At 41.0% G+C, this 24,440-nt stretch overlaps 1 protein-coding gene and 1 long non-coding RNA gene across 2 annotated transcripts; one reads left to right on the top strand and one right to left on the bottom strand.

Annotated features, from left to right (window-relative positions):
• Positions 13,478–20,929, top strand: LOC8054364 (ABC transporter G family member 36). The gene is made up of 22 exons (XM_002458094.2): positions 13,478–14,156; positions 14,252–14,372; positions 14,462–14,550; positions 14,789–14,873; positions 15,095–15,254; positions 15,383–15,459; positions 15,574–15,627; positions 15,719–15,809; positions 15,904–16,205; positions 16,286–16,567; positions 16,659–16,975; positions 17,071–17,231; positions 17,315–17,581; positions 17,675–17,913; positions 17,997–18,329; positions 18,410–18,700; positions 18,851–18,934; positions 19,021–19,154; positions 19,327–19,554; positions 19,642–19,813; positions 19,928–20,182; positions 20,272–20,929. The coding sequence occupies exons 1-22, from the start codon at positions 13,804–13,806 to the stop codon at positions 20,536–20,538; spliced, it is 4,362 nt and encodes a 1,453-aa protein (XP_002458139.2). The 5' UTR covers positions 13,478–13,803; the 3' UTR covers positions 20,539–20,929.
• On the bottom strand, positions 21,228–24,399 carry LOC110434111. Its single transcript, XR_002451593.1, has 3 exons — positions 23,646–24,399; positions 23,124–23,191; positions 21,228–21,645 (listed from the first exon to the last, which is right to left on the bottom strand). It is a non-coding gene; the product is annotated as an uncharacterized LOC110434111 (long non-coding RNA).

Genomic DNA, 24,440 nt, shown 5'->3' with positions numbered 1-24,440 from the left:
TTGTACCTGATGGCTTTTGCCTTTCTAATAAAATTCCAGTAGGGGCCTAAAACCCCTCCTGTTCCATCAAAATATGTAACCATGCAACAACGACATCAAACTTTTGAGTTTAAGGCATTATAGAACAACCGTATTCTTTTGCTAAAAAGGAATAATTTATAACGTTAATAGCCAGTTATTACAAAATTTTCAGCACAGTCGATGATTATCAAATAAAGGAAAAAACACACAGCTTATGAATCATGCATGCAAGTAGTATGTTTAGGCCTTGTTTAGTCCCAAAAAATTTTGCAAAATTTTTTAGATTCCCCGTCACATCGAATCTTTAGACACATGCATGAAGTATTAAATATAGACAAAAATAAAAACTAATTGCACAGTTTGGTCGAAATTGACGAGATGAATCTTTTGAGACTGGTTAGTCCATGATTGGACAATATTTGTCAAATACAAACGAAAGAGCTACAGTAGCGATTTTGCAAAATATTTTGGAACTAAACAAGGCCTTAAAGTGCCTATGCTGCTGTTCAAATGTGCATGTATGTATCTATACTTAACACTACTACACAAAATCTTTTACGAGACCTTTCATTTATATTTGATAATTATTGTCTAATTATGATTAACTAGCTAGGTTCAAAAGATTCGTCTCACAAATTACAAACAAACTGTGTAATTAGTTCTTGTTTTCGTTTATATTTAATACTTTATGCATGCATCCAAAAATTTAATGTGACAAAAAATCTTGACAATTTTTAGAAACTAAACAAGGCCCAAACAAGACCATTGTTTATTAGTTTGCTAGTTCATTCTATTTCTTTGTGTCTTTTTACGTTTACTCGCAATAACTGCTACCAAGTACAAGTAGTGTCCTGTCGCGATGGAGATACATGTCACATGGTGGCACAATGGCCGGTGCCAATCTTGCACGTGTATGGATGGTAGTACGGCCGCCCTAACGGACTGCCGCGCCGCCCCGTCGTCCACAAAATTATCCCGCCTGTGCTACAGATGAAGTCCACGTACGGTCTTTATTAGTTTCATTCATCTTCTCTCTCGCTACGTTGATAAAAATTCAAACCAGCATCCATTCAAAGATAAGTATGTTTTTAGTTTACAGTATATACGAGCTTCGTCCATGTTAATTTCAACGCAGTCTGGCGCATATATAAACTTCACTTCCTTTTTGAATTTTTTGTCTCAACTCGATCCGCCGTGTCTCTAGCAACCTTGGCCTGCAAGCCAAGCATCGACTTCTTCGAGAAAAAGTGACAGGCGTTGACAAACCGTCTTCTATCTGCGGCATAGTATAATGATTCAAAACGTGATAATACTTAAGTTAAAAATAACGGTTGATGGCGTCACTGATGACAGCACCAAATAAATGGCAAAACCAGCCAGATTTGTAAGAACAAACGAGAAGTACTGATTTTTTTTTGAAGAGAATGGTTGCAAACCCTTTTCACTAGTAGTATGATTTTTGTTTGTTTGACCACCCAAGGAGGCTTCGTCTTCTCTTATCACGGGGTTTGCTTATTTGCAATGCAGGGATGGGCAGAGTGAAAGATATATTCCTCGGATACTCATAAGTACGTTGTATCTGATTTAGGAGGAGGATTTTTTTATTTAACTTATATATGCCAAGTCAATGATCTAATAATACGAATGAAAAATGCCACGCTTGTAGACACTTTTTTTTTTGCTAAAACAGAATTATATCTGTTTTGAATCTGCACGTCAACTACGTACAGCTCATGTCACAAGATCATGATGCAGCTAATAACAAAAGGAGAGAGAGAATGAGTCATGACCCATGAGGGATGCATGCTCATAGACTAGTCGTAGAGAGTGATGCCCGAGCCACACGCAGGAGTCAGGCACTCACGCAGCAGTCAGCCTAGTGAATGTGGTCACGTGTGGTGGCTAGGCAGAAAATCAGTCATGGCACAAATATCCGTTAGTTACTATGTTCATTGAGTGAACCCACAAATTCCAAAATTAATTGAGAAAAGAAAAAACTGCATGGCCTGATTTTATTATGTACAATGGTTTAGATTAAACCAAAAGGTCAATATATAATACAATTATGAGATTAATAGAAAAACAACAAAATCCACATTGTTGAACTTTATGATGACCTAACAACTTATAGATTAAATCAAAGATCTCACGCCTAGTCAAATTTAGGAGATTATTAATCAAGAAATAGAAAATAGCATGCATTTTTAGATTTTATGATGATCTATCAGTGTCCATGACTAATACAATTACTATGATATTTAAAATTAAAGAACCAATGTCATTGACTTTTATGATGATCTAACATCTTGGATTAAATCAGAATCCAACCTAATGCAAGTTTAGATATAATGTTCTCTAGATTTTCATGGCAATCCTCTTTTCAGTATGACAAGTGCATGTTCACATTGCCATTGCTATCCCCAAGTACAAGTGTCCCGTCGCAATAATCGAGATAAGTGTGGGTGCTTGCACCTCTCTCTTTCCCATCTATTGTGGTCTTGTTTAGTTCACCCTAAAACCTAAAAACCTTTTAAGATTTTCCGTTATATTAAATCTTGCGACGTATATATGAAATATTAAATATAGATAGAAACTAACTAATTATATAGTTTACCTATAATTTGTGAGACAAATCTTTTAAACCTAGTTAATCTATAATTAGATAATAATTACTAAATAAAGTAAAAATATTACAGAATCGAAAACTTTTCACTTCTTCACCTAACGTAGGCCTAAATGGTGAAGTAGTACGGCCATAGCGAGGAAAACAGGACCGTGACGCTTGGGTCGCTGTCATGTCACATGGTGACATAACGGATCCGGCGGCTATTGCACGTGTATGGATGGTAGAGCAGTACGGTCGCCCTAACGGACTGCCGCGCGCCCGCGCCGCCCCGTCGTCCACAAATGCCAACCATTTTCCCTCCCTCTGTCTACTGCTCGTCTTGTTTACTTGTAAAATTTTTTACAAAATGTAAACAGTAGCACTTCGTTTGTATTTGACAAATATTATCTAACGATAAGCTAACTAGGTTTAAAAAATTTGTCTCGTAAATTACATACAAACTGTGTAATTAGTTATCTTTTTTATTTATATTTAATATTCCATACATGTGCCGCAAGATTTGATATGATAGGAAATCTAAAAAAAATTCAACATTTTTTGGGAACTAAACAAGGCCGAGTCTCTGTTTTTTGGGCCAGCCTGTGCTACAGGGGAAAAAAAATCCCCGTAGGAGTACAGTCTTTAGTTTTATCTCTCTAGATGGAACTTCAAACACGCGTAGCCAAATCTATCAAAGACGTGTTTTTGGTTCGTATATACGTACGTACGAGCTTAATTCGTCCGTGCTTAATTTCAACGTACGCAATCCGCCGCACAAACTTCTTCCTTTTAAATTTTATTTTATATACTATACATGGAGTACACATCTCAATTCCGTATCTATCTAGCAACCTAGCCTGCAAGCCAAAAGCATCGACATCTTCCAGAAGAGAATTTTCAATACTAGTTGTACACAATAATATAGTTTGGTCTTCTATCTATCTGCGACACGACATAATAATGATGCAGAAAAAGGTGACGATTCCTTAACTGCCAACACGATTGGTCATAACAATTTAAATAACGGTCGTTGATGCCGTCACTGATGATAGCAACAAATGAGAAAACCAGCCAAAGAGATCGAGGCAGCAGTCAGCACACGTGCTTGCAGACCTTTTACTGTACTATATATGATCATTTGACTACCGAACGAAGCTTCGTCTTCCTTGCTTGCGGCCTTGCGGGGAAGGCCACTGGAAACCAGAATTTCCGGGGCGAAGCCGACAAGGAAATACAGAAAAGTATAAAAAATAGTTTTTCTATTAGGTTACTAATAGGAAAACACCGATAGAAAATAAAAATTCCCTATCGGTAGAACAGTTTCTTTGTTGGGTGGGCCAATTTTTTCTCGGTGCTATGCCGACACAAAAATTCTCTATCGGTGGGCTAACTTCCTGTCAGCTGGTGTCGAACCGATACGAAATTTTTAGTTTCTAGTAGCGAGGGCACAATGAAAGATGTTCCTCGGGTTCTCATAATTAAATACTTTGTATCTTGATCTAGGAGTAGAATTTTATTAAACTTATGCCAAGTCAATGCTCTAATACGAAATGCCACGCTTGTAGACACTTTTTTCCTCAAAAAAAAAATATTCGTCTCCTTTTAATCTGCATATCAACTACGGCTCATATCACAAGATCATGATTAAGCACAGCTAACAAAAGGAGAGAGAGAGAATCAGCCATCACATGAGGGATGCTCATATTAGACTAGTCATCCTGCCTGATCCACACGCAGGAGTCACGTACGCAGTCACGTAGTCAGCCTGGTGAATGTGGTCAGGTGTGGTGGCTAGGCAGAAAATCTATCTATAATACTTGTTACATTAGTATTTGGCAAATTTAAAAACCTACTATGTTCATTGTGAGAGTCTAAAAATTCCAAAATTAATCGAGAAAAGAAAAAAAAATCTACACCGCTTCTATTTTTGTTACGTTACAATGGTTTAGATTAAAGCAAAAGGTCGGTAATCTGATTGATACGGTCTTTCCGGTGTAAGTCTCACCGCTTGATTTGGGTTGCCACCTGAGTGACGAGGGCTAGTCAGTTGATAGAAGAGGATGGAGGGGATTGGGATGTGCGGAAAATTGAGAAATTCTTCTTTTTTGCGTAGAAACTTTATTAAAACTTAAGTAATGTCTTTACAAGAAAGAGTGACAATCCACTTTGGAAAACAAGAAAAAAAACACATGAGACTCCTTAGACCTAATAGCAAACTACGCCAAATTATTATGGCCTTGTTTAGTTCCCAAAAAAATTTGTAATTTTTTTTAGATTCACTGTCATATCGAATCTTTAGACGTATGCATGGAGTATTAAATATAGGCGAAAATAAAAATTAATTGCATAGTTTGGTTGTAATTGACGAGACGAATCTTTTAAACCTAGTTAGTCCATGATTAGATAATATTTCTCAAATACAAACGAAAGTGCTACAATATCGATTTTCTAAATTTTTTTGAAACTAAACAAGGCCTAATCTGAGAAAAATAATCCTACTCGATCAACTGACCCCTAACCTCGCACGCCTCTTCAATGAGTTGCCGGTCGATCACGAGTGTTCTTTGAGTAAGGAGAAAAAATTGGGGTTTTTTTTTTGGGTAAGGAGAGCCTACCGATTAGCGACCTCGCCAGCTGAAGGACCATTCGGAAAATGGTCAAAGTAGCGGCAGCAACCCCCTCGGGGATCGGTCAATGTGGAATAAGGTGTGGAAAATGCAGGTGCCACAAAAAAGTGAAGATTTTCGCCGAAGACGTTCAATGGTGGCCTGCCAACTATTGTTAACAGAAAACTTGAGGCTAATGACACGTGCAAGTTATGTGGTGCTACCTGAAACAGAACACCATACTCAGCACAGAGGAGGTACGGCCTTATTTAGTTCAACCTGAAAACCAAAAAGTTTTTAAGATTTCTCGTCACATCGAATCTCGTGGCACATGCATGAAACATTAAATATAGACGAAAACTAAAACTAATTACACAGTTTAGCTGTAAATTACGAGACAAATCTTTTGATCCTAGTTAGTCTATGATTAGATAATATTTGTCACAAACAAACAAAAGTACTACAATACCGAAAACTTTTCACTTTTGTAAGTAGAACTTCTGTCATGTCGAGACGAGAGTGTCTCCGTCTAGCCGAGGAATGGAACCGTTGTACGTGCACTGACAATGCCAGCACACGAGTGCGGTCTCATCTTTTGTATCCGATCCAGGAGAGGACAGGGCAGGAGGCAACTGGCAAAATGTGCCTCACATTTACGTCTGTTTGGTTTCTGAACGAAAAAATTTTGCGACACTGTAGTATTTTCGTTTGTTTGTGATAATTATTGTCCAACCATGGATTAACTAGGCTCAAAAAATTCGTATCTTAAATTCCAATCAAACTGTGCAATTAGTTTTTATTTTCGTCTATATTCAATACTTCATGCATGCGTCTAAAGAGTCGATGTGATGAGAAATCTTGAAAAAAATTAGGTTTTAGGATGGAAATAAACAAGACCTTAGCGGTGTGGCGTAGTATGCAGGTTTCCAGTGCGTGGTGCAATTGGTTGCTTAAGAATGTAATTCTGTGTTTGAGTAATCAATAAAGCCTTCTCTTGTCGCAAAAAAGGGTCAAGAGATGATACAATTATGAGATTAATCAGAAAAAGGATAAAACCTACATCATTGGATTTTGTGCTGACTTAAACAACTTAGACTAAATCAAAGACACCAAGCCTAGTGAAATTAGGAGATTAATCAGGAAATGAAAATAGTATACAATGTTAGACTTTATGATGATCTAACAGCATCCATGACTATTATGATATTTAAAATAAAAGAACCTATATATGCCATTGACTTTTATGATGATCTAACATCTTAGATTAAGTCAGAATCCACGCCTAGTACAAGATTAATCGGGAGAAAAAAAAGAAAGAGCCTATGTACACGGTTAGATTTTAAGATGATCTAACATTTAGATTAACACAAGAGTCCAGAGCTAATGTATTAATAGATATTCACTCTGTCCTATAATATATTGTATTCTAGCATTCAATATTTAACTCAAATATAATACATTCTAGAGGACAAAAACTAATTTGACATTAAATACTCTTCATTGACATGGATAAAGGGGAACAACCAAACAAAACATGTCAAACAATTGTGGCATAAATCTCATGGCTTTCATATTAGGCCTTGTTTAGTTCCTGGCCGAATTTTTTCGAGACAACTGTAGCACTTTCGTTTGTTTGTGGTAATTATTGTCCAATTATAAACTAACTAAGCTCAAAAGATTCGTCTCGTAAATTTCGACCAAACTGTGCAATTAGTTTTTAATTTTGTTTATATTTAATACTTCATGCATGCGTCTAAAGATTCGATGTGATGGAGAATCTTGAAAAGTTTTTGGATTTTGGGTGGAAGTAAACAAGGCCTTATGATCAAACCATGAAAACATATTGATTGTCTTTTGATACCTTTCTGTATTGTCCATTGATTCCCCTATGTGTTTGGGTGAGAAGCTCACACAATAGAGCAACATATATTGTTTGTCTTTTTTCTTTGCAAAAAGTTGATAACAAGTGGAAATGATAGTATGGTAGAATCATAGAATGGCAATGGCTAACGTCATGATGATGCGTGCGGACGAGAGCAAAAAAAACATTGATGGCAAGGTGTTGGAAACTGACGGCCTAAGGAGTTGCCTGGTCCAGGGTCCTGACAACTCAAACTAATTTTTTTTTTGTGTGATAACTGACAACTCAAACTCGCCTTGAGCAAAGGCTCAACACCCTCCCAAGCAAGTACTACATGTCGACTTACACAGCACCGCACCTAGACTTCCTCCATAAACAATAATTTGAAAGGCCCAAAGGTCAATCGCGAAATTCAACCATATGCAGATTATAATTTAGGACTAGGGGATACACGTTTTCGAAAGGAAAACACGGTGGGGCCGGAGGAACGGGGGAGGGGAAACGCTGGCCTCGACGATCTCTGGTCTCTGCTCATGAGTCATGACATGCAGTCAAAAACGTCTTCCAGCAAATTGTCAAAAAGAAAAAAAAAAGAAAAAGAAAATGTTTTCCAAGTAAGAAAAAAATCAAACATCACGAATAATTCAATGATGTGAAATGTGACAGCACATACACGACCTCAAAGTGTCCGGCTTTCACAAAATAACGACTCCAACGATCTGTGTACCAAGAAAAGATGCATGCCGAGAATAACGTCGCGACGTACTACGTAGCACACCGGCAATTGACCAAGTGCACGTCAATCGTCAATCCATCTTTGTCCACGTCCCCAGATTTCTTGTAGTAGTCTGGACTTTATCGTTTCTATTATACTTGCTCCATTAAAAAAATCTTCATTAGAAGAGTCAAAGAATCCTACGATATCATTATTTATATCTTCAAATAGATTTATTATAAAATTTATATTTTATAATTAATCTAGTAATATTTATTATATATCATAAAAAATATTAATTCTTTTATATATCTAATCAAATTTAAAATTATTTGAATCCTCGAAAAACGATAATTTCATTTCTTTCCCGGTGGAGAGATGCTCTATAATTTAGGACTGTTTAGAACATAATTAGCAGCTTGGAATGACATCGCTTGCTCACGTTGCTGATATATGTTTGACGCAAGCGCAAAATTAGTTTCATTGGAACCTTCTTCCAAATAGACAACTCTAGAGAAAATCACATTATTTAGTGCTAGCTTTGCTCAACCTTGTAGTACGTCGAATGTATTTGATAGTTAGCTACTTTCTCCGTCCACAAATAAATACACATTTTGTTTTCTGAGAAGTCAAACTTTTCTAAGTTTGACTAGAAATATATCAAATAATATTAATATTTATATATGTGAATAAGTATATTATGAAAGTATATTTTATGCTCAATCTAATGATACATATTACATATGATAAATATTAGTAATTTTTTATATATATTTGGTCAAACTTAAATAAATTTGACTTCTCAAAATAACGAGATGTGTATGTATTTATGGATGGAGGGAGTATGTGGTATTAGTAAAGAATCCTACAGTGGAGTGGTTGCTACTTGTTGGTCATTATAGCTATATGTGGCAATATGATATGATATTTGAAACAGAACATGTTTCTTCTCCTTTATAGGTTATTTTCATAACTATCTACTGGCTCTGAACCTAGGCTATACCACAAGAGCTAGCTTCTTAGGATTTGGTTGTAGCAGCATGTCAGCAATTGACATAGGTGGCCAAGGTGTATTTTTTTCCAGACACATGGATGACAATCTAGGCCTTGTTTAGTTCCAAATTTTTTTTGTAAAATAGATATTGTAGCACTTTCGTTTGTATTTGACAAATATTGTTTAATTATGGACTGACTAGGTTCAAAAGATTCGTCTCATAAATTACAGATAAACTGTGCAATTAGTTATTTTTTATCTATATTTAATGCTCCATGCATGTGCCGCAAGATTCGATGTAACGGGGAATGAAAAAATTTGCAATTTTTTTGAAACTAAACAAAGGTCTACAAATGATGACCGCTAGAGTCTATGTGCTTTTGTTTTGAACTTCATAGGCTATGTACATTTGAATATGCAGAGTTCAGGAGTGCTTTTAATTTAAGAGGGCTGTACGAACTATAAGGGCACTCACAATGCAGATTTTATCATAGAGTCTAAAATTATTTATTACCTCGAATAATGTGGACTTAGAGTCTAAATAAGACTTGGAGTCTTATTTTTTCTATCTTTTTCTTCAATAAATATGCTGCCACATCAGCAAAATATCATAAATAATATGTAATTAATTGTCTTGGAATTTATGATAGAGTCTTGCATTGTGAGTGCCCTAACAGTCTTGAATTTTAAAAAACCTTCCATTATAAAAAAATAACTAAAACTAGTAGTTGGTCCGTTGGTTGCTACAACTAATTGTAATGTGACTAGAATTTAACCTCACGAAGTTAACAGAGAGAAATACAAATATTTATACAGGGCTATCAGAGCCTGGATAGTAGGAGTAGAGTACGTAGTACTAGTCTCTGGTCAACTGTAACGCCAGGACCAACCAGAGTCGAAGTTGAGGCGAATGACCACGAGCGTGCAGGGAAGACCATGTCGTGGGCATGCAGCAGACCAGTCAGCAGTCACCACACATGCCCGAGCGTGAACGGGACCCGCGGCCCCTCCTTCTAGAAATACAGTAGAAATACTGTAAGGGCCTGTTTAGATTGGCAATCAAAATTTTTTGGGTGTCACATCGAATATGTCGGAAGGATGTCGGAAGGGTTTTTTAGAAACTAATAAAAAAACAAATTACATAGCTCGTCAGGAAACTTCAAGACAAATTTATTAAGCATAATTAATCTATCATTAGCATATGTGGGTTACTGTAGCACTTAAGGCTAATCATGGAGTAACTAGGCTTAAAAGATTCGTCTCGCGATTCTCAACTAAACTGTGTAATTAGTTTATTTTTTTATCTACATTTAATGTTTCATGCATGTGTCTAAAGATTCGATGAAAAAATTTTGGGTGGAAAACTAAACAGGGCCTAATTACAATACAGAAAATAGTAGAAAAAAGCGCGCAGCGTTTTGCATGTGGCTCGTCACGTTGGACCTCGGAGCGTCAACCCCTCTAGAAGCCCAGGTGGGGGGGACTGGGGGTGGCCACAGCCTACTGCCTACCCTCTACCGGCATTGACCCGCCGTCCAGAGTTCCGCCGCCGCAATTACTGCCCGTGCCGCTGCCGGCGCGTCGTCGTATCGTAGGAGTACATGCGTCGCGCTTTGCCTGATGAAGCAGCAGCGCAGCGGACACGGGATCCAATTCCATAGCAACTGAGAGCAAGAAGAGAATGATCATGGTGGTTGGCGTTGCTTATGCTTCGCTTATTCAACGGCCGGGTACGGTTTTCTCCCCGCCGCGAGGGTGAGGAAAGTGACGCGGGCTGTGCTGGCGGAATCTCCCCCATTCACCGGTACCAGCAGCAGCAGCAGCAGCAGCGTTGGATCCGTGGACGCAACTCCACCGGCACCGTGCACGTGCTGGTGCGGCTGCCGTGCCGTGTGTACCAGTGGACGACGCGGACTCGTCTCACGGAGCTCCGCGCGGGACTTTGGATAGCGTCTCGACAAGCAACGAACGAAATCGGCGATTCGATCGCTTTATGCCTGCCTAACGGTGGCGCTCCAGTCCAGTCCAGCCGTCGGCCCCTGCCCATGCATGCCCGAGAAAGAGCAAGCACGCATCGGAGATGGGTGCCACTGCCAGCCAAACGCGGCAACCAGGCCACTGGACAGGGCAGGGAGGAATTTAGTGGAGTATTTTATAAGGGGGAAGTACCGGCTGCCAGCGGCATCGGCCTTGTTTAGTTCACAAAATTTTGGCTTTTTGGCTACTGTAGCACTTTTGTTTTTATTTGACAAACATTGTCCAATCACAGAGTAACTAGGCTCAAAAGATTCATCTCACAAATTTCAGATAAACTGTGTAATTAGTTTTTATTTTTATCTTTGTTTAATGCTTCATGCATACGACTAAAGATTCGATGTGACGGGGAATCTTGAAAATTTTTGCGAACTAAACAAGGCGGATGGACAGAATTTCTTGATAGGAATCTGCTCTGTTTTCTACTCCTGTCCTGTTGCTTGTCTTGGCACATGGACAGAATTTGGCATGTTGAGACGGGTCCCGCCTTTGCTTTTCGCTGCCTCCGACGCCGATCCGCTCCTTCGGCGAGACTCCCTCGTCTCTTGTCTGCTCTCATGAAAGGCCGGGACCACCCCATTCGTTTGAAAAGAACAAAGGAACCTGAGAGACCATCAGCGTGCGGACGATATTGGGGTGCAGATTTGATTGCGACTCGAGAGCCTTTTCTTCCCCTCAACTTTGTCTTGTGTGGCCGTGTGGGTGCATAAGATAACTTATCCGTGGTAAAGCCTAGGATTTTGATTGTAGCTCCAATTGGAGATTCGATCAGCTCAAATGGAGTTTCACAGCAAATCTCGCTGCCAATATGTGTATATTCGTGTGCGGAAAAAAAAACGTTGCTGGTTTGGTCTATGTAGCCGTCAAATTAGCCAATCACATCAAAGCTACACTTGAATGTTGAACCATGGCCCCGGCAGATGAACTCTAACCCAAAGAAATCTAAATTAACACTCGTTAATAATTTTGATACTATTTTTCATAAATTTGGTTAAAGTTAAAAAAATAACTTGTCCCCAACCTTTTTTTTGGAAGGAGAGAGTAAAATGGAGCGTAGATCTTCCTTCGTTGTTAGGAAGTTATGAGCTGATAACCTTTATACTCATTTAATCTCAAATCATCAAATATAAATTTTTAGATATAGGTTTGTTTTATGATTTCTATATATCTTTTCACATTTTTTTGTTCAAAATTCTTGTCCATGTTGTCAACAAATGAATAGTCCATTTTATTTTCTAGTATACATAGTAAACGAACACACATTCAATCTCTGTATGGAGAAGTCTAAAATGACCTATGTTGATAAGCGCATAACAGATGCCAACATGGTCGTCATCATCATCTATCATTGCATAGGTTTGGCCGAATAGTTACTTTGGTCTCTCAATTATCATGTAAGGCTTAATCTGATTCCTAAACTTTTGTCCATATTATTATTATTTTTATCTCCTATCACAAGCAGTGCTAGAGCTGAATAGGCGTGATAGTGCGGTGTTCCATGTAGATTGAATGAGGGGGCGAAGACGTACTGAAAAAGAAAACTTGGAGGACTTAAATACACTTTGATAGTTTATACATGAAAATTGATATTGATCCCAAATTGCAAAGTTTAAGGACTATAGTGATCACTTTGATAGTCATGAGGCGTAACTCGGCTCAAAAGTAAATTTTGAAAGAGTATTTGGATTGTCCACTAAAGATGCTTTTGTTCTAATATTATATTTTTTATCTCCTATCAAAAGCGGTACTAGAGCTAAATAGCGTGATAATGTGGTGTTTCATGTAAAACAAGCGGTGAAGTTGGATTGAAAAGGAAAGTTGACTGAAATACACTTTGATAGTTCATAAATGAAAATTGAAACTGAGCTCAAATTAGCGGTTTGGTTTCTCTCTCCTAAACTCGCTGGTCCGAAAAGCCATGCCTAAAAATACCGTTCGCTGATTTATTATGAGAGAAAAATAATATTATTTGTCTGAAAAAAAATATGGCTTATAAGACAAGCGAATAGACTCGTACGGTCGTACCTAGACCAAAGAACTAAAATGGTCACTTTGATAGTGATGAAGCTGGGCTCAAAAGTAAAATTTGAAAACTAAAATGGTCATGACGATAGTTGAGGGACTAGAATAACTAGATTTCAACTTTGTTGGCTTTTTTTTTGTGTGATTATTTCAACTTTGATGATGGTTAGGCAGTGGAAGAAAGCTTCCTTCCGCTCGATCAGTCCATTTTCACCACCGAAAATTCAGCGCCGCCCCGAAAGTGGAACTGGTAGAATGGTTGGCCGCGGAACTCTGGGCGAGTTGGCGTCGATGCTGCCGCGCAGGATCACGTTACTGTCGTCACCGTTAACGTGCGCGGGTCCTTCTAGAAGGCATGCCACTTTATTATTATTACAATTAATTAAATTTAAACCCCCTTAATTAGCGGTTACTCCCACATTCCCACACGAAAACAGGTGACCTTCTAGAAGCGACAAGCGGCCCAGCCCAGTCCAGCAACGCAGGGACTCGCGCCAGGCCCAGGGGGCCCCAGGTGTCAGTCAGGTCTTGGTACCAATGGTAACTGGAGGAGCAAGCAAAGCAGCCTCCCCTGTCGTCAAAAAAAAAAAAAAAAAAAAAAGAGGCGGCCTCCCCGGGCGGCGCGGCTCTGACCGACCGGCGCCTGTGACGACTCACGAGCCACGACCGCGAGGCAACCCCGTCCCTTCCCTTCCGCCGTCTCTCGTCCCGTCCCAACGCGTCACCCCTACAAAAACCCCACCCTGCTCCGCCTGAGCCCTGAGCGCGCTCTCCCATTGTTAAGCGGGGCAAGCGGACGCACGCACCCCCAAAACACCGGAATCTCACTGGTAACCCCGGTGGCAGCTCGGCGTTGTGGTGCGGGGTGCGGATTGGTAGGGGGAGCAGCAGCAGCAGGAGGAGGAGGCGGCGGCAGCAGGGGGGAGGAGTTGGAGGGATAGCGAGATGGACGTGACGGGGGAGCTGCAGAAGGTGGCGAGTATGCGTGGGGGCAGCGGCTCCATGTGGCGGCGCGGTGACGACGTGTTCTCGCGCTCGTCCAGGGAGGAGGACGACGAGGAGGCGCTCCGCTGGGCCGCGCTGGAGAAGCTGCCCACCTACGACCGCGTCCGCCGCGCCATCGTCCCGCTCGACCTCGGGGCCGACGGCGCCGAGGCGGCTGGCGGGAAGGGGCTCGTGGACGTCGACGTCCTCAGCCTCGGCCCGCGCGAGAGGCGGGCGCTGCTGGAGCGCCTCGTCCGCGTCGCCGACGAGGACAACGAGCGATTCCTGCTCAAGCTCAAGGACCGCGTCGACAGGTACCTTGTCGCCCGCTCAAGGATCAAGGCTCGCTCGCCGTCGCCGGGTGTCTGACGATTTCCGCCGCGCGCGCGCGCGTGTTTGATTGCTGCAGGGTCGGGATCGACATGCCCACGATCGAGGTCCGGTTCCAGAACCTTGAGGCGGAGGCTGAGGTGCGCGTCGGCAGCAGCGGCCTCCCCACCGTCCTCAACTCCATCGTCAACACAGTCGAGGTACGCGCGCCATTCCACCCGTTACACTTCCGATAGCGAAAGACGATCGATTTTGAACTTTGGTCGGTGCGCCTCTTTGTTCGACGCAGGAAGCGGCGAACGCGCTGCACATACTGCCCAGTAGTAAGCGGATCATGCCCATCCTCCACGACGTCAGCGGAATCATCAAGCCTCGCAGGTAGTTAAGTAAAACAATCGCTCTTTTCTTGTTTTCCTTTTGTCCTCAAGAAAGTCAAACTGTTTTCCATCTACAGAGTCGATGAGTTGTTTTTTTTTGAAAACTTAATTATATGTTTCTGTTGGTTTGGCTTGTGTTGATGAATCGATTAGTAATCTTAAGAGAGAGAGAGAGAGAGTTAGGATTCGATTTCCTGGCTTCTTCGACCAGTCAACCTCACGTTCTTTACGTTATGCAGGTTGACACTTCTGTTAGGTCCGCCTGGATCAGGCAAGACCACTTTGTTGCTGGCCTTGGCCGGAAGGCTTGACAAAGACCTCAAGGTAGTACAAAATGCATCCTTGTACTTCTTTGCACTAATTACACCTCGCAAAAACCAGTATGCATTGTCTCGTTCATTGCATTTCGTCGACATCTATTTTAGTTTGCTGCGAACTGGTGCACAAAACTGGGCATTCAAAAAACAGGGCATCTTTCATAGGCAATTGCTGCATGCTTTGTACGAACTACTCTAATGAAATGTGCCTAATGTTATGGTGTGCAGTTTTCAGGCAAAGTGACCTATAATGGTCATGAGATGACAGAGTTTGTTCCAGAGAGGACGGCAGCGTACATCAGCCAGCATGACCTGCACATAGGAGAGATGACTGTGAGGGAGACACTTGCATTCTCTGCACGCTGCCAGGGTGTCGGCTCCCGTTTTGGTACAGTTCTGAGCAATTTTAGTCACGCTATACATGCATATGCATTTGTTCTGCTAGCTTACCATGTAGAGTTTACACTATTCATTGATATGCTTATTGGATCTTGCTTCTTTCCTTTATGTTGTTAGACATGTTGACTGAGCTGTCGAGGCGAGAGAAGGCGGCCAATATCAAACCTGATGCTGATATTGATGCATTCATGAAGGCATGCAATCCTGACTAAATCCAGTAGATTTTTTTAATCATAGATTATGTTTCCTTGAATAATTGGCCAATCATAATCAAAACTGAGTATGGTTTTCCTGCTTAACTTAATTAGGCGTCTGCAATGGGTGGGCAAGATGCCAATGTGGTCACTGACTATATTCTGAAGGTAAAACATTGCAACTTTTAGCCTCAAGTCGAGAAATTTTAGATCGACTTACTGAAATTTGTCTTAACTATGTACACTCCACTTGCTGCAGATATTAGGACTAGAGATATGTGCAGACACAATGGTAGGGGATGAGATGCTCAGGGGCATATCTGGTGGACAACGGAAGCGTGTTACAACTGGTAAAACTGTCTTTCATAACCATATTAGGTTAACAACATTGGCTTTGCTGAAGTTCTTTCTGAATTATTATATCATTTGGATGTGTTCCTGCAGGTGAGATGCTGGTTGGACCATCGAGGGCACTTTTCATGGACGAGATCTCAACTGGGCTTGATAGCTCTACTACATTCCAAATTGTGAATTCACTCAGGCAGTCCATTCACATCCTCGGTGGCACAGCTGTTATCTCCCTACTGCAGCCGGCACCTGAGACTTATAACTTGTTCGATGACATCATACTCCTCTCAGATGGTCAGGTTGTCTACCAGGGCCCCCGAGAAGAAGTGCTTGAGTTTTTTGAGTCAGTAGGTTTCAGATGCCCTGAGAGGAAGGGTGTCGCTGACTTCCTGCAAGAAGTATGTACTGTGCCACCGTATTGCAGTATACATAAATGCATAAAGTTCTTGTTATCTTATCTCTTTGAAATGTTGGGCAGGTGACTTCGAAAAAAGATCAGAAACAGTACTGGGCGAGGCTTGATGCGCCTTACAGGTTTGTGTCTGTGAAGGAATTCGCGACTGCATTTAAGTCATTCCACACGGGGAGAGCTATAGCAAATGAGCTTGCTGTTCCGTTCGACAAGAGCAAAGGCCACCCAGCCGCACTAACCACCACGAGGTACGGCGTGAGTGGCAAGGAGCTGCTCAAAGCAAACATAGACCGGGAGATCCTTCTCATGAAGAGGAACTCTTTTGTCTACATATTCAGAACCTTCCAGGTAACTCACAAGTCCAACCAGTATGATCGATTTGCTTGTAAGGAAATAATAACTGAAACATGACTAACTCTTTGGTGCTCTGGAATTACAGCTGGTGCTGATGTCAATCATTGTAATGACTCTCTTCTTCCGTACGAAGATGAAGCATGACTCAGTGACTGACGGTGGTATCTACCTGGGTGCAGTCTTCTTTGGTGTGCTTATGATCATGTTCAATGGCTTCTCTGAGCTGGCGTTAACTGTCTTCAAGCTGCCTGTATTCTTCAAGCAGAGGGATCTCCTTTTCTTTCCAGCATGGTCCTACACTATACCCTCATGGATCCTCAAGATACCCATCTCATTTATCGAGGTTGGTGGTTATGTATTCTTGACGTACTATGTCATTGGGTTCGACCCAAATGTTGGCAGGTGAGATTTTCTGATTGTTTAAATGTTTATCCATAGCCATTCTTATTATGCTGGTAATGTACTATGAATGTTCTGACAGTAATAGTCTCCCCCAGGTTCTTCAAGCAGTATCTGCTTCTGTTAGCAGTCAATCAGATGGCAGCAGCACTCTTCCGGTTTATTGGTGGGGCATCGAGGAACATGATTGTTGCTAATGTCTTCGCATCATTCATGTTGCTGGTTGTCATGGTGATGGGAGGATTCATTCTAGTAAGAGGTTAGGAGTCAATTTTCTCTCTCTTTCTATTTCATTGCAACATAGCTTCTTACATCAATGCTTGTCTGTATTTCGTCTTCCAGATAAAATTAAGAAATGGTGGATCTGGGGCTACTGGATCTCCCCAATGATGTATGCACAAAATGCCATTTCAGTGAATGAGATGTTGGGTCACAGCTGGGACAAAATATTGAATAGCGCTGCCTCCAACGAGACCCTAGGTTTGCAAAGCCTTAAGTCCCGTGGAGTATTCACAGAACCAAAGTGGTACTGGATTGGCTTTGGTGCTTTGGTTGGGTTCACCCTACTCTTCAACGCTCTCTTTACTCTTGCCCTTACATACCTTAAGCGTGAGTAGCTCTCAAATTGATTTTCTCATTGTCCTCTAATTTCAAAGTATTCAAACCTGTGAAGTGCGAATGATTCCATCTTGTTAATTTCAGCATATGGCAACTCCCGGCCATCTGTATCCGAAGAGGAGCTGCAGGAGAAGCATGCCAACATCAAAGGGGGCAATCACTTGGTATCAGCAAGCAGTCATCAATCAACAGGACTCAACACTGAAACTGATTCAGCAATCATGGAAGATGATTCTGCCTCGACTAAAAAGGGAATGATCCTCCCATTTGACCCGCTCTCGCTCACCTTTGACAACATCAAATACTCTGTTGACATGCCACAGGTGAAATATAGAAAGTTGATCTCTTACACAACAAATACAATTTCATCACTATTCTGTAACCTTGGTCATGAAATTAAATTCAGGAAATGAAAGCACAAGGTGTACAAGAAGATCGTTTGGAGCTCCTCAAAGGTGTCAGTGGGTCTTTTAGGCCTGGTGTGCTGACAGCACTGATGGGCGTCAGTGGTGCAGGAAAAACTACTTTGATGGATGTGTTAGCTGGGAGAAAGACAGGCGGGTACATTGAAGGAGACATCTGCATTTCAGGATACCCAAAGAAACAAGAGACCTTTGCACGTGTATCAGGATACTGTGAACAGAATGATATCCACTCGCCACAGGTGACGGTCTATGAGTCCTTGCTTTTCTCAGCATGGCTCCGGCTTCCCAAGGATGTCGATTCAAACACAAGAAAGGTTAGTTCCACAAAATAGTTGCAATTTCCACCCGTGGAAAGATACACTTGGTAGATAGTTGCTCACCATTATATGTGCAGATCTTCATTGAGGAGGTGATGGAGCTTGTGGAGCTCAAACCACTGAGAAATGCTTTGGTTGGACTTCCTGGAGTGAATGGTCTGTCAACTGAGCAGAGGAAAAGGCTTACCATTGCTGTGGAACTTGTTGCAAATCCATCGATCATCTTTATGGATGAGCCAACCTCAGGGCTTGATGCCCGAGCAGCTGCAATTGTGATGCGGACGGTGAGGAACACCGTTGATACTGGTAGAACTGTGGTCTGCACAATACATCAGCCTAGCATTGACATATTTGAAGCATTTGACGAGGTGAGTGAGATTTCACATAGGATTTACTTCCATCTACCCTCTACTTTCTGGTCAGCGTTTGGTCATACTTGTTTTGATGTGGTTGGTTTTTCCAAACCTTGAACTATGTTGCAACTTGCAAAGTCTAAAATGTTTGATCAATGCATGCAGCTTTTCCTTATGAAGCGTGGTGGAGAAGAGATCTATGCTGGTCCACTTGGACATCATTCTTCAGATCTTATCAAGTATTTTGAGGTAAATGATATTAGAGAAATCTGACTATCCATACACGAATTTTCTTCAAAATTACTGAGAATATCATGTGGTTTCATATTATCCAGGGGATCCAAGGGGTCAGCAAAATTAAAGATGGCTACAATCCAGCAACATGGATGCTGGAAGTGACCACAACTTCTCAGGAACAGATTCTAGGTGTTGATTTCAGTGACATATACAAGAAATCTGAACTCTACCAGTAAGTAAATTACAATCCCTACTAGTCACTTACTTCATCTTTGAGAATAACCATAAACGGGGTACTACCGGTTGGTACATACCAATGCACTTTGCACTTTTCAGTATTAACCAACCCTCCTTCTCCATGGAATTTCTGCAGTAGATGATGTGTTGCTTGTTATATTTTACAGGAGGAACAAGGCGTTGATAAAGGAATTAAGCCATCCGGTGCCAGGTTCAAGTGACCTGCATTTCGCTAGCACGTACGCACAGTCTTCCATCACACAATGTGTGGCTTGCCTGTGGAAACAGAACCTGTCATACTGGAGGAATCCTCCTTACAATACTGTTAGGTTCTTTTTCACTACCATCATTGCTCTCCTCCTTGGCACCATCTTTTGGGACCTAGGTGGCAAAGTGTAAGTCATTCCCAGTTGTACCATTGCTTATGGCAAACAAGTGGCTTGACCTTCAGTTTTTTATTCACGTTTTGCTTCATAATCCAGGTCTACATCACAAGATTTGATGAATGCCTTGGGATCAATGTACGCTGCAGTGATTTTCATCGGGGTCATGAATTGTACCTCAGTTCAGCCAGTGGTGGCTGTGGAGCGGACAGTCTTTTACCGTGAAAGAGCTGCTGGCATGTACTCAGCTTTCCCATATGCATTTGGCCAGGTGAATGTTCCTCCTGGAGATCAATTTCATACGCTGCTTTTTCTGCTGCTTGTTGCCTGTTGGCCCATGTTCTAGAGAGCAGGGCACTGGTCTGATCAATTTGTCTCCACGCAGGTTGTCATTGAGCTCCCATACGCACTGGTTCAGGATATTCTATATGGTGTCATAGTGTACGCCATGATCGGGTTTGAGTGGACGGCTGCCAAGTTCTTTTGGTACCTCTTCTTTGGGTACTTCACGCTGCTCTACTTCACATTCTATGGCATGATGGCTGTTGGGCTAACACCTAACTATCACATCGCCTCGATCGTCTCCTCGGCATTCTATGCCATCTGGAACCTCTTCTCTGGGTTCATCATCCCCCGACCGGTAAGACCTCATCATGCCCCCTGCAACTTTTGTCTACCATTTCCAAAGCAGCAAAGCTCATTCCTGTTCTTGCCTCCCGCTACCTTCAGAAAACACCGATCTGGTGGAGGTGGTACTGTTGGATATGCCCCGTGGCATGGACGCTGTACGGGCTGGTGGTGTCACAGTTCGGTGACATCATGACAGAGATGGACGACAACAACAGGACTGTGGTGGTGTCACAGTACGTTGAGGACTACTTCGGCTTCAAGCACAGCTGGTTGGGGTGGGTGGCAGCCGTGGTGGTAGCATTCGCTGTGCTCTTTGCGGCCCTATTTGGCTTTGCCATCATGAAGTTCAACTTCCAGAAGAGATAATGACGATAGGAGCTGGGAAAATCACCACCTGGACAAGGGATTTTGCATTCGTTGGGTCGTGCAAGTAAATTTGACTGTGTATATTGGGAGAGTCCGCCAAATCTATGGATTCTTTGATTAGTTAAAGTTATACTAGCAGTTATTGCTGCTTTTTTGGGAGGATGATGGCGTAGTATTTAAAGAATATTTCACACACCTACTAGTAAATTTTGTAAGCTTGTAGCTCCTTGCAAAGGATTAGTTGAAGGCAAGGAAATACCTCGTGTGTTGCTGTTGACTTAAAGCATATACGTACTATTTTGATACGTGTATATTTGACTTAAACATATACGTACTATTTTGATACGTGTACATCAGTACTAGAAGATTGCAAGTACATGAGAAAGAATCATTAAAACCTGGTCTTTCCTTTCATGTTTCTTTGGTTGACTCGGATCATGCGTGTTGAAATAATGTCACAATAACAAAGTTTGGATGTGTGTTATACTATTATCAACAATGATTATTCTTGTGTGATGTTTGCAAAATCAGTATGTTGTAAATTGTCACCTTCACAAGTCAAAACCAACAAATTGAATTTGCGAGTCCCACTACTATACCAAAACTTCCAAACAAATTGTTGATATAAGAAAACCTCATCTTAACTGTCCAACTATCTGATGTTCAAATATCAGAATGCAGGCAAACAATTCTGAGTAGCCAAGGATCTGTGCATAAACATATATAGCAGTGCCAACATACATATCATAGATCAAATTTTCTAAGTAAGCAACATTGTCCTCACACAGCTACAATTGGATCATGGTTTCTCCCTTTCTCAGCTATAACTCCTCTCAATGGTATCATCCGCACAAGAAAAATGCTCACCTGAACAAACCGAAGTACTACATTGGAGACCTCCTGCACTTCAATCCACTCCAAGGCAAGAGAATTCTTTCACAAACAACTGGCACGTTGCAACTGGCATTTCGCGACACCGCATGTTAAATGCCTCCCCCCTTCATTCTCAGGTGTAGTAACAATGGAGGCCAGCTTTGGCTTGTTGGGAATTTTGAATTTGCCATGCGAGATCCGAACTCATGAAGGGTTCGCATCAACAGCTTGAACCTACATAAAGAACAAAGCTGGGTTACACTGTTGCTCTTAATTATCAAATAGTGACAGTTAAAGAACAATTTGACTATGTTGCAAATCATTAGGATATCGTTCTGCCTCTTCTGTAAAATGAATTATCCATCAAAAGATTGTCAACTCAAGACCCAAATATACAAAGATCCTAAATTGTAATATTTGAAGTAACTCTGATTTTTTTTTTGGGGGAGCAAGGTATAGATAATAATATCAATATGCTCCTTGACAGTGACTATATTTAATACATTTAAGCACCACATACTTAAGCTTAGCTTAATGGCTGGAAGTACACATCATAACGTAATAGTATCAACAAGCACTGCAGCCTCTCTGAAGAAAGGCCTTCTAATTCCCAATGCTAACTACTGAAAACACAAATGATTGACGAATAGGAGAAAAGCTGCTCTGCAAAAGTTATTAAGAACAAATCTAAAGGTACAACTGTGACATCTGCCAGGTGCTGTTTCCTTATACTAAGCTACAATATGATGTGCCATTTCTTTTTATAAGAAGGCAAATGATAATACTTCAGTATTTTTAGGACACTAATCATTCGTTTGGTGCAATAGGTATACTGTCACGCTGAGGAACCATGGTCTATTCCGTGCATTGCCATGATCCAAATCAATGCCATGCACTGATTCATTGTTTAAGGCATATGGAAAAATGACTTCGGAAAATTATCTAGATATGCCATGCAATAATTGTTCAAATTATTCAAATATCTGTTTCAGTCAAAAATTGTTCAAATATCTGGCATCTGAGGTGTCTTATAACCTTTCATTTGAACCGATCCATTTCACCTCTCGACATGACCAGGTTCCATACAAACAAATTCTTTCCCTGCTCGCAATTTACAGGCCTAGTTGCTAATTCAGAAAGGACCCTAAAATAAATAATACAAGAGCTACAAAATCCAACTATAGCAAGGCTTGGATCAGCTGTTAATCAAACAAATAAATATCCATATGCCACTATATGGATACCAGGTTGTTAACAAAAGATGTAAAACATCAACATAATGTTCATCTCTAAAAAAATAGAGAAATACAACCACAAAGTTTGTAGTTGCTTTAAGTGCCTAGACTGGGAATATAGACAGGGTATATGATGTTGTGACAGTAAATTCAAGTAGAATATTATTCTCTCGTAAATCATTCGTGTAATTTGTTTCCCAACTCCCAAAGTCCAAGAGATTTATTAGCTTGCAGAAGAATCAGATATCTCAACTGTAAATCACTCAGGCTTAAAAAATAACGGTTTCATAATGTGCAACTCAATATTTGATTTGCATGCTACCCTATTTTCCAATCGACATATCACTCTTTCCTATTTCAGACACCTATACCTCTTTGGAGACTTGGAGATAGAATTGAACATGCACCGCTACAGTTAACTCAAGCAACCTTGTATATACCAAATCATGAAGGAATTTGAATAGTGTAATCACTAACCTCTGTTGTGCTCTGATAACTGCACCATGTAGTTGGTTCAATACAAATTGCAACTTTAGGACAGTTCTCTGAAAAAAATAAAATGGCTCACACTGCTTGACCAATAACCAATTATCTGGCAGCATAATAGGCATACTTGAACAAGTTATAGACTAATCTGGGCAGTAACAAATACATGAACCTTTGGTAGTTCCACTATGGCACTATAATTTACTAGTGTAAGAGAACATATAAGTTAAACAGCTGAGAATATTGGCAGTGAATTTAGAGTAGAAAAACAATTCAGGACAAGCAGCAGTCATAAAGAAAGCAGGCTCTCAAGAACTGAAAAATGTGATAAAGCTAGGGATACGAAACAAGCAATTTCCTCAGCTTAGCTAACTTCATAATTGGGTGCATGCATAAGCCTTTGTACAAGTAATTTCCTTTCTGATCAGATGATTATATCGGGGGGGGGGGGGGGGGAAGAGGCCTTTCTTTGTTGGAAAATGAGCTTATAGCCTTATGGCATGGATTCTTAACCTGCAGCACCACAATGAAGGAACCCAGTGGGACCCCTCCTCGCTCCTCTATCTTCTGCCCTGGTTTTTCATCTCTTATCCTCCTTACTTCTCTCCCCTAGCAGCAGCAGCAGTGCAACAAAGGGAACGTCCAGCAACAACACGGACAGGGGGACTACACAAACAAAATGTTCTGGCCTTGAATTTAGTTTGTACAAATGACAGGCATTTGCAAAAACACTCATAAGCCTGTAAGAGGGGAAACAATTGGCATGAGGAACCTGCATTATTTTGATCCCCTTGTGAATAAACAGCGCAAAAACACAGGATGGGACACTACTCTTATGTCATACCCATGAGGCCATGAACTGCCAAAATTAGAATAAACCTGCATGATTAATAAACTTGCATGATACAAATCATTAGGATAGTGTTGCACTCACCTGCTTATACCCCGCACAAGGCAATGCCATCGACCATATTGCTGAGATTCATGCAAAAAATTTGGTAAATACGAATGGGCCAAGCTAGCTAACCATAACAATTAAGATGTTCACTGGCAAGTTGTAAAAAAGTGCCCAAAATTCATACTATTTCAAATGAGCAATACTACCAGGACCTTTGTCTGTGGGGATGGGGACTCATGTATATCACCTAAAGGAGCTATTCAGCATTACAATGTTGTTGGCGAACACTACTGAGCCATCGGTGGTATGTAATTTGCCGCAACCTCTTAAGTCACCAATCAAATAAAATCACATACACCTGGCAGGCAGATCCTATACAAAGGATGTCGTCCTCACTAGCTATCCTATAC

This window comes from Sorghum bicolor, chromosome 3 (assembly GCF_000003195.3).
Source record: "Sorghum bicolor cultivar BTx623 chromosome 3, Sorghum_bicolor_NCBIv3, whole genome shotgun sequence".
Classification (NCBI taxonomy): Eukaryota; Viridiplantae; Streptophyta; class Magnoliopsida; order Poales; family Poaceae; genus Sorghum; species Sorghum bicolor.
The sequence above is the reverse complement of the archived record's forward strand: the minus strand, read 5'-3'. Positions and strand labels throughout refer to the sequence as shown.